This window comes from Geotrypetes seraphini, chromosome 13 (genome assembly GCF_902459505.1).
Source record: "Geotrypetes seraphini chromosome 13, aGeoSer1.1, whole genome shotgun sequence".
NCBI classification, from domain to species: domain Eukaryota; kingdom Metazoa; phylum Chordata; class Amphibia; order Gymnophiona; family Dermophiidae; genus Geotrypetes; species Geotrypetes seraphini.
In genome coordinates this window covers 63779159-63793529 of record NC_047096.1, presented here as the reverse complement: position 1 = coordinate 63793529, position 14371 = coordinate 63779159, and the positions used below count along the sequence as shown (strand labels likewise).

At 41.7% G+C, this 14371-nt stretch overlaps 1 protein-coding gene across 1 annotated transcript in view; it reads right to left on the bottom strand.

Moving 5' to 3' along the window:
• Positions 1 to 9590: 9590 nt before the first annotated feature.
• The window catches only part of CDK12 (cyclin dependent kinase 12), a 266008-nt gene continuing 261227 nt past the window's right edge, over positions 9591 to 14371 (bottom strand). Inside the window, exon 14 of the mRNA XM_033918522.1 lies at positions 9591 to 9646. Within this exon, the coding sequence (XP_033774413.1) occupies positions 9606 to 9646 (41 nt within the window). The 3' untranslated portion in view covers positions 9591 to 9605. The remainder of the gene's footprint in view (positions 9647 to 14371) is intronic.

Below are 14371 nucleotides of genomic sequence, written 5' to 3'. Positions count from 1 at the left end.
CTGTCTAACACCAGCTCTGGCAGGATACACATTTCAAATCTGACATATTGTAATCACAAAACAGAAAATAAAATTATTTTTTCTACCTTTTGTTGTCTGGTCATTATTCAAATCATGTTGTGGTTCCAGGCTCTGGTTGTCTTCTGATAACTCGCTTACCAGGGTCTCCTTTCTTCCCTAACATTGCCATTCCCTCTCCCGGAGGTCTGGTATCTTTCTTTAGTGATGCCATTTTAAAAGTTTTCCTGTTCTGCCTTCAAGCAAACTTATACCTAACCATTTTGCTGTTGGTATCATTTCTAGGCTTCCCGGTCTCACATTAAAGCAGCCTACATAGGAGCGCCAGTCAGCTGTAGCGATCCTAGCAGGCTGCCGTCAGTCTCCAAAGCACGTTCCCTCTGCCATGGTCCCGCCCCTCCTCTGACGTAAAGGACCACAGCAGAGGGAACATGCTGCTGATCCCTGCTAGGATCACTACAGCTGACTAGCAATCCTCTGCAGGCTGCTTTAATGTGAGATCGGGAAGCCCCATGAACCTACAGCTGATGCAGTGCTTGTACCTGTTTGCCGGCGAACCAGCTTAAGTGAAATTTTTTAATTGTCTTGTGGGCCAAATTTTATTACACCGTGGGCCAGATTTGGCCCACGGGCCAGAGTTTGACATGTCAGCCTTAGAGGGAATATTGCTCTGAACTCTGTCTCTTTATAGACCAGTCTCTCTCAAACTTTTTTTTTTATCTCTGGCACACTAGACAAAGCAAATGTTTTCTGCGGCACACTAAAAGGAGCAAATGTTTTTCACAGCACATTATAATTGAAATTATAAAATTCCAAAACCAACAAAAAATTAACCTCCTCTTTTACTAAGGAACGCTGTTTAAGAGTGCGCTAAACCACAGTTCTTCAACCACCGGTCCGCAGAAAATTTCTGCCGGTTCGTGCAGGGCCGGCGAGATCAAGTTGGCAGTTAAATTTCCTGCCGACTGCGGTTCCTGCTGACTAATGTTCCTCCCAGCCTCAGGCGATTAAGACAGGCTGCCGACGTCGGGGACTTCCCTCTCTGAGTCTCGCCTGTTTGGAAACAGGAAGTTGAAACAAAATAGGCGGGACTCAGAGAGTGAAGGTCCCGACAGCCTATCTTGATCGCCGCCCCTGTCGAGTTGCTGAAGAGGGCCGCGGGGAAGTTGCGATTAGAACGGAGAGAGCTGCAGATTCTGGTGCAGGTGGAGGGAGATGGTCAGCGTATGCGAGCAAGATCCTGGGGAGCCTTCACAGTGGCTGTCTCCCCTCCCACCAGCTCTCCTATTTGCCAGGGCAGTGGTTTACCGGCAACAAGTACTGAGAGCTGCTGGAAGGGGAGACAGCCAAAGTAGGAGGCAGGGAAGCTGCTGGATAAAGGGAGAGCTGTTACTGGACTTGGAGAGAGTTAGAAGGAGAGATGCTGCTGGGAGGGGAGGAGGGAAAGGGATGGGAAGAGAAGAGAGTTAATGTTGGATAGAGAGAGGAGGGAAGGGAGAAGAAGGAGAGATGCTGCTGGAAGGGGAGGAGGGAAAGGGATGGGAAGAGAGTTAATGTTGGATAGAGGAAGGAGGGAAGGGAGAAGAAGGAGAGATGCTGCTGGGAGGGGAGGAGGGAAAGGGATGAGAAGAGAGTTAATGTTGGATAGAGGGAGGAGGGTAGGGAGAAGGAGAGATGCTGCTGGGAGGGGAGGAGGGAAAGGGATGGGAAGAGAGTTAATGTTGGATAGAGGGAGGAGGGAAGGGAGAAAGAAAAAAGGAAGGAAACAGCTGGCAGGGAGATTACAGGAGGGGAAGGGGGTCAGGGTGGAATGGAGAGATCAGATGAAGGAAAGGGGAGAGAGAGGAATGAGAAAGTAGAGAGACACTGATGCTGGAAAGGGGGTCAACAGAGAAATGAGAGAGGGATAAAGATGCTAGATCTGGTGTAGGAGAGATAAAAATGAAGAAGGCAGTGAAGCTGGAATGAATGATGTAAAAAGGAGAGAGGAGGAACAGGCTGGATGGACAGGGAAGAGGGGCATAGAAAGAAGTCAGATACATATGGAAGGGGGAGAGGGAAGACATTGGATGGAATGGGCAGATGCTGGAAGGAAAAGAGTGAAAAGAAGATGAAAGCAGAAACCAGAGACAACAAAAGGTAGAAAAAAATAAATTTATTTCTATTTTGTCATTAGAATATATCAGATTTGAAATATATATCCTGCTAGAGACATAACTGGGGACTGCAGTATTCTGTTAGCATGATATTTCTATGTAGCATTCTATAATAACTTGGCTTGTTCAGTTTTCTTGATAGTAGAGGGGATATATGTGAAGGGGAGGGGAGACGGGGTTTTGTTGGTCCGTGCTTTGTATATTTGTATTTATAAAATCACAATTGTTCAGAATATTGTTTCTTTTTATACTTTAATAAAATACGTTCAATATAAAATCATAATTGCGGCTTGTGCAGATGGGATCAGATGGTTTGCGGGGACCGAGCTCGCGGAGATGGGGCGTAAACGGGGTTTTTAAATTTTAGTCCTAGTAGTTTGCCGGTCCACAAAATAATTCTTCTATTTCTGCCCGTAAAAAAGTTGAAGAACACTGCGCTAAACGGTAACGCATCCATTATATACTATGGACGCATTAGCATTTAGCGCGCGCTAATATTTAGTGTACGCCAAAACGGCTAGTGCGCCTTAGTAAAAGGACCCCCAAATTTGAGAGTTATTTATTTAAAGTTCTTTAAGCTATGTATGGGTAATTGTAACAACTGTGAAACTAAAGTAGATAGAATAGAATTGCTAATCAATGCGATGGATGTGCTTTTTTTGAGTACAAATTAACTCAAAATGTGGCTCGATAGTTGAAAAGCAAACATGCATTTCATCATTTACCATCTGCAGTCATTCTCTTTTTTAAAATGTAATTTCTGTCAGAGCTGAAAATCCAAGTTTGCAAAGATAAGATCCAAACGGTAACAAAGCCTTGATTGCTTTGTTGATCAAGTTAGGATAACTACAGCATAAAAATAGAACTAAAATGACTTGCCGTTAGTTTACAAGAAGCAATCATGTTAAAGAATTATGATTGTCTGGGTAGTTGTATTGTTACCCACACAAACGCTCATGTGTACGCCATGTACATATCATCTATTCTAGTGTATAGTTATGAAGAGAATTTAAAAAAATAAAGTCAAATTCTGGAATCTCTTCGGGTCACATCACTGTGCCGTGGTACACAGTTTGAGAAACACTGCTCTAGACCTTCAACATTCGAACTATTTATAGAAAAATCACAAAAAATTACCTCAGAACACCTCACATTCACACAGGCAGTTCCTCCTACAAAACCCCTTAGAACTCAATTAAAAATCTGAGGTCTTAACTCAAATTAACCCAAAAAGAACCTCCTTCTGGATGCAAACCCACAGCAGCATCCACCTTCATCAAAATTAGGACCTCCTTGTTGGACTAGCACCAAACCGACTTCTTTTTGGATCTATAATTCATCTGAGTCGATGGCACCTAACACACGCGCACACCTCCATTATCAGGAATGCAATACTGTCTACTTGTATTGAATGCTCAGGGGTCATGAGTAGGGCAGGACCCCTCCATGAGGGCAGCCAGCATAGCATACAGTTTCTGAGAAAGTATGCCTGAGGCACATTAGGGAATTCTCCGCATGTGACAGAAGGCCACACAGACAAGTCTAGGCTCCATACTCCATATCATCACATGAATATTTTTCTGCAGTGTTTCCTTCCTGTTGGCTCCACCCTTGGGCGATGATCATGGACTAAGATATTTTGAGACCATGTAGTGCCATGACCTGGAGTATTTCATCACAGCTGACTACGCAAATCTTTTTGTCCTGGTTCTCCCCAAGTTCTGAGGACTGCCACCTTTTTTTTTTTTCATTTTTTAAATTTTTTATTGGAATTTTAACATGTAAAATGTAACAGTAATTATATAAATAAAACAAAATAATAATAATTTTATTTTATATACCGCCATACCCAAGAAGTTCTAGGCGGTTCACAACAGTTAATTGTAATGCAAATCATTGAAAATCAACAAGTTATGTGCATACAATATAGGAAAAATACATACATGCCATATAAAAAGGTACAACAATCTTAAAAAGAATAAAAAGTTATAATGATAAAATATGTTAAGAACCCAGCCTGTTAAATAATTGAGTTTTTATCTGCTTTCTAAAATCAAGATAAGAAGAGGCATCCAGCACAATTTTGGCAAGCCATGAATTCAGTTTGGCTGCCTGAAAAGAAAAGGTTCTTTCAAAGAACCTTTTATGACATAATTTTAATGAGGGAAAAGCAAACAAGTGTATTCTACGAGAGCTCTTATTGTTATAACTCAAAGTAAAGTGGGGGTTGAGGTAACCCGGTATCAATGCATGAGAACTTGAACAGAACTCTGGATTCCAATGGCAGCCAATGTAGTTTTTGATAGAAGGGGGTAACATGTTCCCATTTCTTCAGACCGAAAATAAGACGTATTCTAAACCATCCTCAATTTCCTGATAATTTTCTTAAAGGTGCCCAGATATATGATGTTACAATAATCAAGAATACTCAGAATGGAAGATTGTACTAACAGACGAAAGGAGGCATCGTCAAAGTACTTTTTTATGGTGCGGAGTTTCCAAAGCACCGAGATACTCTTCTTAAACACTAAATCAGAATGTTTCTCCAATGTAAGATGTTTATCCAAAGTTACTCCTAATATTTTTAAGGATTGTTCAATATAATAATCCATCCCATTCACATGTATCATAGTTTCCTTGATTTTATCATTAGGAGCTGCTAAGAAAAATTTAGTTTTTTCTGAGTTTAATTTTTTTTTTTTTTTTTAATCATTTTTATTAAGGAGTCAACATCACTGACACTAACATACAGAAAATGACATCCCCTACCCTTTCATTACTGGTATGAAAAAGGGGCTTTCTCACACTCTTCTAGCATTATTTAGCGGTATATAAGAAATAAATTACATTACATTACATTACATTAGTATAGAAACAGATCTTACCTACCCCACCAGAGGGACCTTCCCATATAAGCCAACGTTTGAAAGCTCTTGAGTGAGAGATATTGCTAGAGAAGGTGAGAGCTGTTCCAGTCTCCACTGGAATATTTATGAGGAAAGAGTGGCAGAGTAAACTAATAGTTAAAGCAGTGGTTTGGGAAGCCAGGGTTCAAATTCCACTGCTGTTTCTTGTGATACCTATTATACCTGAATGTAATTTGCCTTGAACTACTACAACTGAAAAGAAATGAGCTACATCAAAAAATGGAAACATTTGTGTCAGACCTTAGAAAACCTCTCCTAAGGACAGAAACTCCCTCCCCCCTCTCCTCCACCTATACCAGGGATAGGCTATTCCAGTCCTCGAGAGCCAGAGCCAGGTCAGGTTTTCAGGATATCCACAATAAATGGATTTGCATCTCAAGGAGGCAATGCATGCAACTCCATCTTATACATATTCATTGTGGCTATCCTGAAAACCTGACCTGGCTCCGGCTCTCGCGGACCGGAATTGCCTACCCTTCCTTGCCCTACCATTGGTGCTGTGTAAAGAGTTGGTCTTATTCATTGTAGTATGACGTTTTGAAGCCATGCTCACCATTTTAGGAGAATCATCTTTCTCCTTAAAAGGAAAAGCATGGATGAGAGAGGGAATAATGGGAAGGAACCCAGGATCATTTTACTAAATGCCAAAACTTTCGGCTTACTCTTTCCTCTTTGGATCTTATCAAGAAGCCATCATGTCCACCCTCTCCTTCATACTCCTCTTGTAATGGGAGTATGGAATCAACTTTTTGCCACTTTTCACTTGCAACAACAAGTTCCTGATGGCATATGCTGAAAGCTGCTGGCAGAAAACCAGAGCCAGGTTTTTGGTAGGAATTGCTCCAATACAAAAACGAAATGGCAAATAGACAAGAGACGACTCTTTTCAGGGTCTCATTCACAAAATGCATTTTTTCTTGGTAAAAGGCATAAATGGGAGGAAGAACTCCGTAAATCTCAACTGCAAACTGCATCTTTTGTTCTGCCAATACAACTAGACAGTGGCAGGCTTCTCCTTTCTATCCGGGTGGCAGCTGAGGATTGCCAGCACAGACTCTGCTCCCTGGTCAGCACATGCTGCTTGTGCTTGGTGACTTATGAGGAAGTTGTAATCTGTAGTTTTGAATTCTTGGGATGAGTGAAGAATTCAGGTTGATTTCTGATTATTCTGGGGAACTAAGAGTTAATGGCAAGACATGGGCATGCTATAAATCTCTCGTCAGAGTCAGGGCAAATTCAGGACTTCTGGGGTTGGGGGGGTGGGGGGATTGGAAGCTGGGAAGAAGCCAGTGGACTGTCTCTAGGTAACAATAAACACGGCAAGCAAGGAACAGCTGTTACACTAACTCTCTCTGCATCACAATGCCAGAATAATGCTAATAAACCCAAAACACACACTGACACGCTACATGTATGCACATGCATGCACACAAACACAGCCATCTAAATGTTCATGTGAAAGAGAAAGCAGACAAATGACTTTGAACAACATCTCTTGAGCTGCTTCCCTTCCTTTCTTCCATGTTCTCCTTTGACAGAGGCAGAGCTATAACCAGGCATTGTTGGCACATAGGAAAGGCAAGCTATTTGAGCCCCTCATTCCTATCCTGATCTTAAAACCTTTTTTTGCTCTGTCTATTCTTTTTCCCCGGTCCAGTGCTCATTCCTCTCACCTTAAATGGTAAGAAGAGAGTGGCATTCTTCTAGGCTTTTTATCACCGCTAGCATATTCTTGCATATCAATTATTTTTTGACTCCTAAAGGGGTGCCCCCTTTCATCCACTCCTAGGTACAACCTCTGGCATTCAAGAAGGGACAAAGCCTCTCAGGTCCAGCTCCTCCCCTCATATCCTGTCTTTTGGAAAACCTCACCCCTTGTACCCTAATGATGAAAGAGAATTTCCAACTAAGCTCACTGTGCCTGCTGATCCTAGGGTTCTAGAAAACACCTATATACATCCATTCCAAGTTTATTTTGCATTTGATATACCACTCATTGACATAGCCATCTGAGCAGTTCATACTCGAATACTCTTAAGTCAGGGGTAGGCAACTCCGGTCCTCAAGAGCCGGAGCCAGGTCAGGTTTTCAGGATATCCACAATGAATATGTATGAGATGGATTTGCATGCACTGCCTCCTTGAGTCTGGGGTCTGGGGTCGTTATCATTAAATTGCTGCTTGTATTGCTAGAAGGCCATCACACAGTTTTTTTTTTTGTTTGACGTCTCTGATTGGGAGATGCATGAACTGTTTGTGGGTTCTCCTATGTCTGGTTGAGGTAGTTTGGTTGTTTAGGTAGGCTGGTCTGTCTACGTTTATGGTTTTAAATAGTAGGCAATAGAATTTGAATTGTACTCTTGCTTGTATTGGGAGCCAGTGTGAGTCGAGGTATGCCACCATGATGTGGTCGTGCTTCCTCAGTGAATAAATAAGTCTTCTCTCCCTTTCACAGCATCACAAAAAAGTCCACAGTTTATTATTATTATTATTATTATTCGTATAGTGCTACCAAGTGTAGGCAACACTTAGACATCTAAAATAGACAGCACCTACTCCTTGAAGTCAGATTAAGAAAGCCAGCCAGATGAAGACATATAGGAGTTGGGGAATATTCCCTTCAAGATCTACAGGAGAAACATTCACATATTTAGCATAGAAGAAAGGACCATTTTTCATTAAAAAAAAAAGGTTTTACCTGCAACTTGTTTGTTGACCCTTATTTCTCCATTTAGAAAATAAAATTCACAGAGAATGGCAGAAATTCAAATGACATGGAGGTAGAGGGAGGAAATACTTTATTCCTGGTTCTTTCACCCTCTCTGCAGCTACTAACATTAAGATAAAAAACAATTTTGTATAACAGAGGACAGAGGTTCTGGTTGTTGGTCTAGGTATGGAAATGTAGATGTGCCTCCCAGAAGAAGAGAAGGCCAAATGATACAAATAACAAAAGCAGCTGGCAAAGTGAGGTGGTACGATAGCATCAATCCCCCACCCCCAAAGAGGAGGCAAATGGCATTTTCGAAACACTAAGACATCCCCCAAATGGCATAAATCGGCACTTGTGCCAACAATAAACACTTTCACAATGATATGATTTTTCACATATTCTGAGTTTGGACAATAAATCGGCACTTGGACATCTTATCAAAAATGCCTCTCAAAGTCACCCAATATGCATCAGTAAGAGCTGATTGATTTTGGTTTATTCTTGTATACAGTCTGGAAGCGGGAGGAGTGGCAAGTTTCCTTGAAAGGGATGCAGACTACTCTTTCCAAATTAGGACAAAATGGAAAAGAAGTCAAATCCTGCAGGTGATCAAGCATGTACAGTTGATAGTTAGGACACTTTTTTATTTGATTTATTCCACTTTATATCTCACCTTTCCTAAACCAAATTGAACCAAAGCAGCTTACAATAAACAATATTCCAATAAAAACAAGCACACCATACAATAAAATTATCAGGTTGCTCAGACAGAAATGTTTGCAACTGTTTTTGGGAGTAAAGATAATTCTCACAAAGAAGGGGCATTTATTCCATAAAAGTGGGCCCATATAATAAAACACTTGTCTAGTAGATATCAATGTTACAACAGTAGAAGACACAAGAGGCCCATCTGAGATGATCTCTGAGCCCTTAAGGGTTCATGGAGGTGATGCCATGAGTCAGATACTGAAGTTAGCCCTTGTAAACACATATCTTTACTAAAAAAGGATCTTAAATATAACTTGCACCTCAGAGGGAAATTCTTTAAAAGGTGCCTAAAGATTAAATTAATAGGCACCTGTTAAGAACCTACTTTACCCCCGCCCCCCCCCCCCTTTTGACAAAAACACATTAGCAGTTTTTAGTGCAGGCCAGCATGCTGAATGTGCTGTGCTGCTCCCGACACTCACAGAGTTCCTATTTGCGTCGGGAGCAGTGCAGATCATTCAGCGCGCCGGCCTGTGCTTAAAACTGCTATTGCAGTTTTGTAAAAGGGGGGGGGGTGGTTAATTAGTATATTGGTTTCAATTATGAGCTTTAATAAGCTCATAATTGAAAAAAATTAAAATGAATTGGATGATAGCACCTATCTTATGGTGCCTGACTCCAAAGTAGGCGTGTTTAGGGGCGGAGGACAGGCGCCATTAGGCGTGATTCTCTAAAGTGCTTAAGTGCCTATAATGTAGGCTTTTAAAACCCTGGCCTATGTTGTAGGCGCCTAATAGGTGCCTAAGTTTTAGGCACGATTATGTAATTGACATCTTAGTGTGATTGACATGGAATAGGTGCCCAATTTTAGGCACCCAATTACAGAATCTGTCTCTCATTCTGCTACTCTAAGCATAGGAGTCACATGACCAATTTTTTTTTCTCACTTATAATCAGCTTAATGGCAACATTTTGCATTAACTGTAATGTTTTTATACTAGTCAATTGGGGGTGCCAAACACAATACAAATTACCTTTCCTGGAGAACTGAAGGAGTTTCCTCAGTACTGGGGGGGGGGGGTGCTCAACTCCTACTGGCATCCACAGATCTGGCTCCTATGAATCCTGTCATGAAGAATTGCAATAGTCTAGTTTAGATCCTTTCTTATTTTCTATGTATGTTTTAGTGTTGTAAACTGCTTTGATCTGCCAGTTAGAAAAAGCGGTATAACAAGAATAAAAAATAATACGCCAACAGAATCTATCATATCCCTCTGCCCAGAACTCCACATTTGCCCTCGACTGGAAGACAACACACAGGGCAGATATGCATCCCTCTTACCAACAAATGGCACTGGAGAGGGTGGGGCACATTTTGGTGGATATAGCACAGAACTGATACCATATTTATTGGAGAGGCCTGACAAGATAGTGTGGGGATGTGTTGGGGGGGAGGGCATCAATCTGCTTGTAGTTGTGCCACTTTTAAATTATTGTCTATGGACCAAGAGCATGTATGCAGCAGGGCCTGATCTTTTGGCATTGAGAGACTGGAGGTGGAGGGGGTGGGGCCTGTTTGAAGATTATTTTAATTCAAAGGCAATTCAGAAAAGCCTCCCACCTCGTAACAATAGAATGCCATCTGATTGAGCTGCTGGTTGTTTTTGTTTCCCCCCCAACAGCTAATGTCCAAGTTTCCTCATAAAGAGGTTGTGTGCCAACATTCCCAAGCCCTCAATTCTTTTCCCCAGCTCCAGGGGACCTGCAATGCAGAGAGTCCTCAGCGTGTGCTCCGTCTTATGGCAAAAGCAAAAACAGTGGGAGAGGCTCCTGTTTCTGCAGCTTCGCAAGCCAGGCTGGAGCTGTGGCGCATGCCTGCCAGCTGCTCCATTGGCAGTGCCTGCTGAAGGGTGGCAGGAAAGCACAGAGGGCTCAGGCTGCTCTGCATTGAAATGCAGAGAGTGGAATCTGAGCCATGCGGATACCTAGCTATCTAAATGCAAATTCTAGCAATTCTAAGGTATATATTACAGTGAGCTATCAATCCGTATCAGAAGCTGTCCGTTCAATATCCAATCTTCTTTATATACTGCATGAATTCAGTTTATATACACAGAATGTATTAACCTCCTATATCTGTAGAGTACATTCACATCAAACAATGTATCAGTCTATTTGTTGTTTATTTACATAGCAATGTAGTAGATATTGGCAGATAAGGCCCCTTTGCCCATCCAGTCTGCCCCATTGTCCCCTGCCTATACTGCTCTAGCTAAGAATATCTACCAGCAGCCAATCATATAAGCCTGCTGTGACCATCACTCTTCCATGCCCTACTGCCATCTGCTGTGCTAAGGATGCCTATCACCCAGAGGACATCATTACTTCTCCTTTATACCTTAGATGAGAAGTGTTACACCAGTCTGTGTGGAATAGTAGAGGGGTGCCATAGGGCAGGAGGAAAGTGCATTGGCAGAGCTGCATAACAGTAAGATACATAGCACTTGTATGCTTGGTTTCATGCTATTTCTTCCCTAGATCAAGTAGAGTAATTTGGCTCTTAAGAGATGGGAGATTGGATTTTCTGGCTTTATCCATTTCCCAAATAACCATACAGAATGAGGGAACACACGTCAACCTAGCAATTATATAAAACTGAGGGTGTGGCATATAAGACTCAACAAGCATAGAGGACAGGACAACTGTCCAAATGAACTATGCTTTTCTGGAGCTCCACAATTCATTTGGGCAGTTGTCCTGTTTTCTATGCTTGTTGAATCTTTGAGGTTGTTTTTCTAAATTGTTATAAATATATGTCACACCCTCAGCAGGAAAGGAAAAGAATAAAATACACACTAGTTGCTTTATCCATTTCCAACCATTCTTCTGCCAGAGTGAAAGAACATAAGAACTGCCATCTCCGGATCAGACCTTCAGTCCATCAAGTCCGGCGATCCGCACATGCGGAGGCCCAGCCAGGTGTACACCTGACGTAATTTTAGTCACCCATATCCCTCTATGTCTCTCGTAAGGAGATGTGCATCTAGTTTGCTTTTAAATCCTAGAATGGTGGATTTCGCAATAACCTCCTCTGGGAGAGCATTCCAGGTGTCCACCACTCGTTGCGTGAAGCAGAACTTCCTGATATTTGTCCTGGACTTGTCCCTCCTTAGCTTCAGTCCATGTCCTCTTGTCCATGTCACATTGGACATTGTAAATAATTTTTTTTCCTGCTCTATTTTGTCGATTCCTTTCAGTATTTTGAAAGTCTTGTTCTTATCCCCTCACAGTCTCCTTTTCTCAAGGGAGAACAATCCCAGTCTCTTAAGTTGTTCCTCATATTCCAAGTTCTCCATACCTTTTATTAGCTTTGTTGCTTGCCTCTGCACCCTCTCCAGCAGTTTTATATCCTTCTTTAGGTTGGGAGACCAATGTTGGATACAGTATTCCAAGTGTGGTCTGACCATTGCCCTATAAAGCGGCATTATAACTTTCTCTGATCTACTCATGATTCCTTTCTTTATTATGCCTAACATTCTATTTGCTTTCTTTGCCGCTGCCGCGCATTGTGCCGATGGTTTCAGGGTCCTATCTATCAGTACACCCAGGTCCTTTTCTTGTTCGCTCTTACCCAGAGTTGCACCTGACATTCTCTACTCGTGTTCCTTGTTCTTTCTGCCTTAATGCATTACTTTGCACTTTTCCACATTAAACTTCATCTGCCATTTCTCCGCCCATTTCTCTAACTGACACAAGTCACTCTGGAGTTCCTCGCTATCCTTCTGCAATCTGATTGCCCGGCATAGCTTTGTGTCATCTACAAACTTGATGATCTCACTGGATGTTCCTTCTTCTAGGTCATTGATGAAAATATTAAATAAGATAGGCCCAAGTACCGAGCCCTGGGGCACACCGCTAGTCACTTTCTCCCATTCTGAGAACTTCCCATTTATGCCCACTCTCTGCTTTCTGTTCTCTAGCCATTTGCCTATCCATCTTAGTATATCTCCCTCTATTCCATGGCTTTGTAGTTTCCTGAGAAGTCTTTCATGTGGAACCTTGTCGAATGCTTTCTGGAAGTCCAAGTATATTATGTCCACCGGTTCTCCACTATCAATTTGTATGTTCACGGTCTCAAAAAATTGAAGTAAATTCATCAAACATGATTTCCCTTTCCTGAAGCCATGTTGACTGGCTCTCATCAGGTCGTGTGTATCCAAGTGCCAGACTATGCTATCTTTAATCAGTGCTTCAACCATCTTTTCAGGGACAGACGTAAGACTCACATGTCTGTAGTTGCCCGGTTCTCCTCTTGATCCTTTTTTAAAAATTGGCGTGACGTTCGCTATCTTCCAATCGTCCGGTATCTGTCCAGTTCTAATTGACAGGTTGGCAAGTTTTTGCAAAAGCTCTCTGATTTCAACCTTCAGTTCTTTTAAGACTCTCGGGTGAATTCCATCAGATCCAGGGGATTTGTCGCTTTTAAGATTTCCTGATCTTTTGCCATTGAGAGACTGGAGGTGGAGGGGGTGGGGCCAAGTTATGGCACCAGCTGTGCTGCCTAACAAGGACTTCCAGCAGGACCAGACAGAAATGGAAAGAGAAAAATTTCAAGTTTAATTAGGTTTGATATACCGCTTAAAACCATCCTAAGCGGTTTACATAATGCAAAGCTAAAAATAACACTGGTCAACAAAAAGAAAGATATTCTTTGCTACTGAGAACTTAAGAAATGTTCTTAGTTAATTTAATGACGCTGATTTCAGATCTGTAATTGAAATTCAGTTAGCACGTCAGGTTTCTGAGATACACGTTACTGATTTTTTTAGACAGTTTGCCATGTCGGCACAATATTATGAGTATGAACTGTATGCCACCAAACTTGTGTTACAGAGTTTACTCTGAAAACAAACACGAAGACAATAAGGAGACATATTACAGCATATATTTACGCCTCTCAACTCACACAAAAGTGATGTCGGCATGTTCAGAAATGTTTGAGACACTTGCTTTTACGCTTGTACCGTACATTTGTCTCTCTTTGCAAGAACCAACAATAGTCTCCCATCATACTGGGCTTGAACTTTCCCTGATATCCGCTTTCCATCACCTTGATATTTTGATGAAATCTTTCCCCATGTTCATCACTGACATCACCAAGATTGGGTGGGAAGAAGTCGAGGTGAGAATGTAAGAAGTGCATTTTAAGTGATACCATTAGCTGATATGCTATCAGCATGTTCTCCACAAGCTCAGCATAATTATCTGCTCTGTGATTACCAAGAAAATTCTGAACAACTAGCACGAATGCTTCCCATGCTGCTGATTCAGCTGAGTTCAGCTTCTGTTTGAACGCATCATCAAGGATCAGTTTATGGATTTCGTGTCCAACAAAACACCTTGAATTTGACTTCACTTTTCTCAAAACCAAACATACTTCTTAGGTGCTGAAACGCATCACCATTTCTGTCTATCGCCACTGTGTTAATCCAGAATAGCAGACAGTGCAGCACATATGAGGTGCCCACACTTTATCTTGGTTGCCAACTTTACAGCCAAAATAATGTTTGTATGCACTTTGAAGTCTGCTGGACAGATTCTTTCACTGATCTTGTGCAGTAAATTGTCCACAGACATAGCAGAAATGATCACAATCTTGTCTCTTCACAATTATAATATCTTAGACAAAATTAAACAAAATACAAACATTCATTACATTACATTACATTACATTAGGGATTTCTATTCCGCCTGTGCCTTGCGGTTCTAGGCGGATTACAATATAGAAAATATCTGGGACATTCCAGTAGAATTACATTTCAGGATAGGAGTAAGTTACAGGAACAGTTA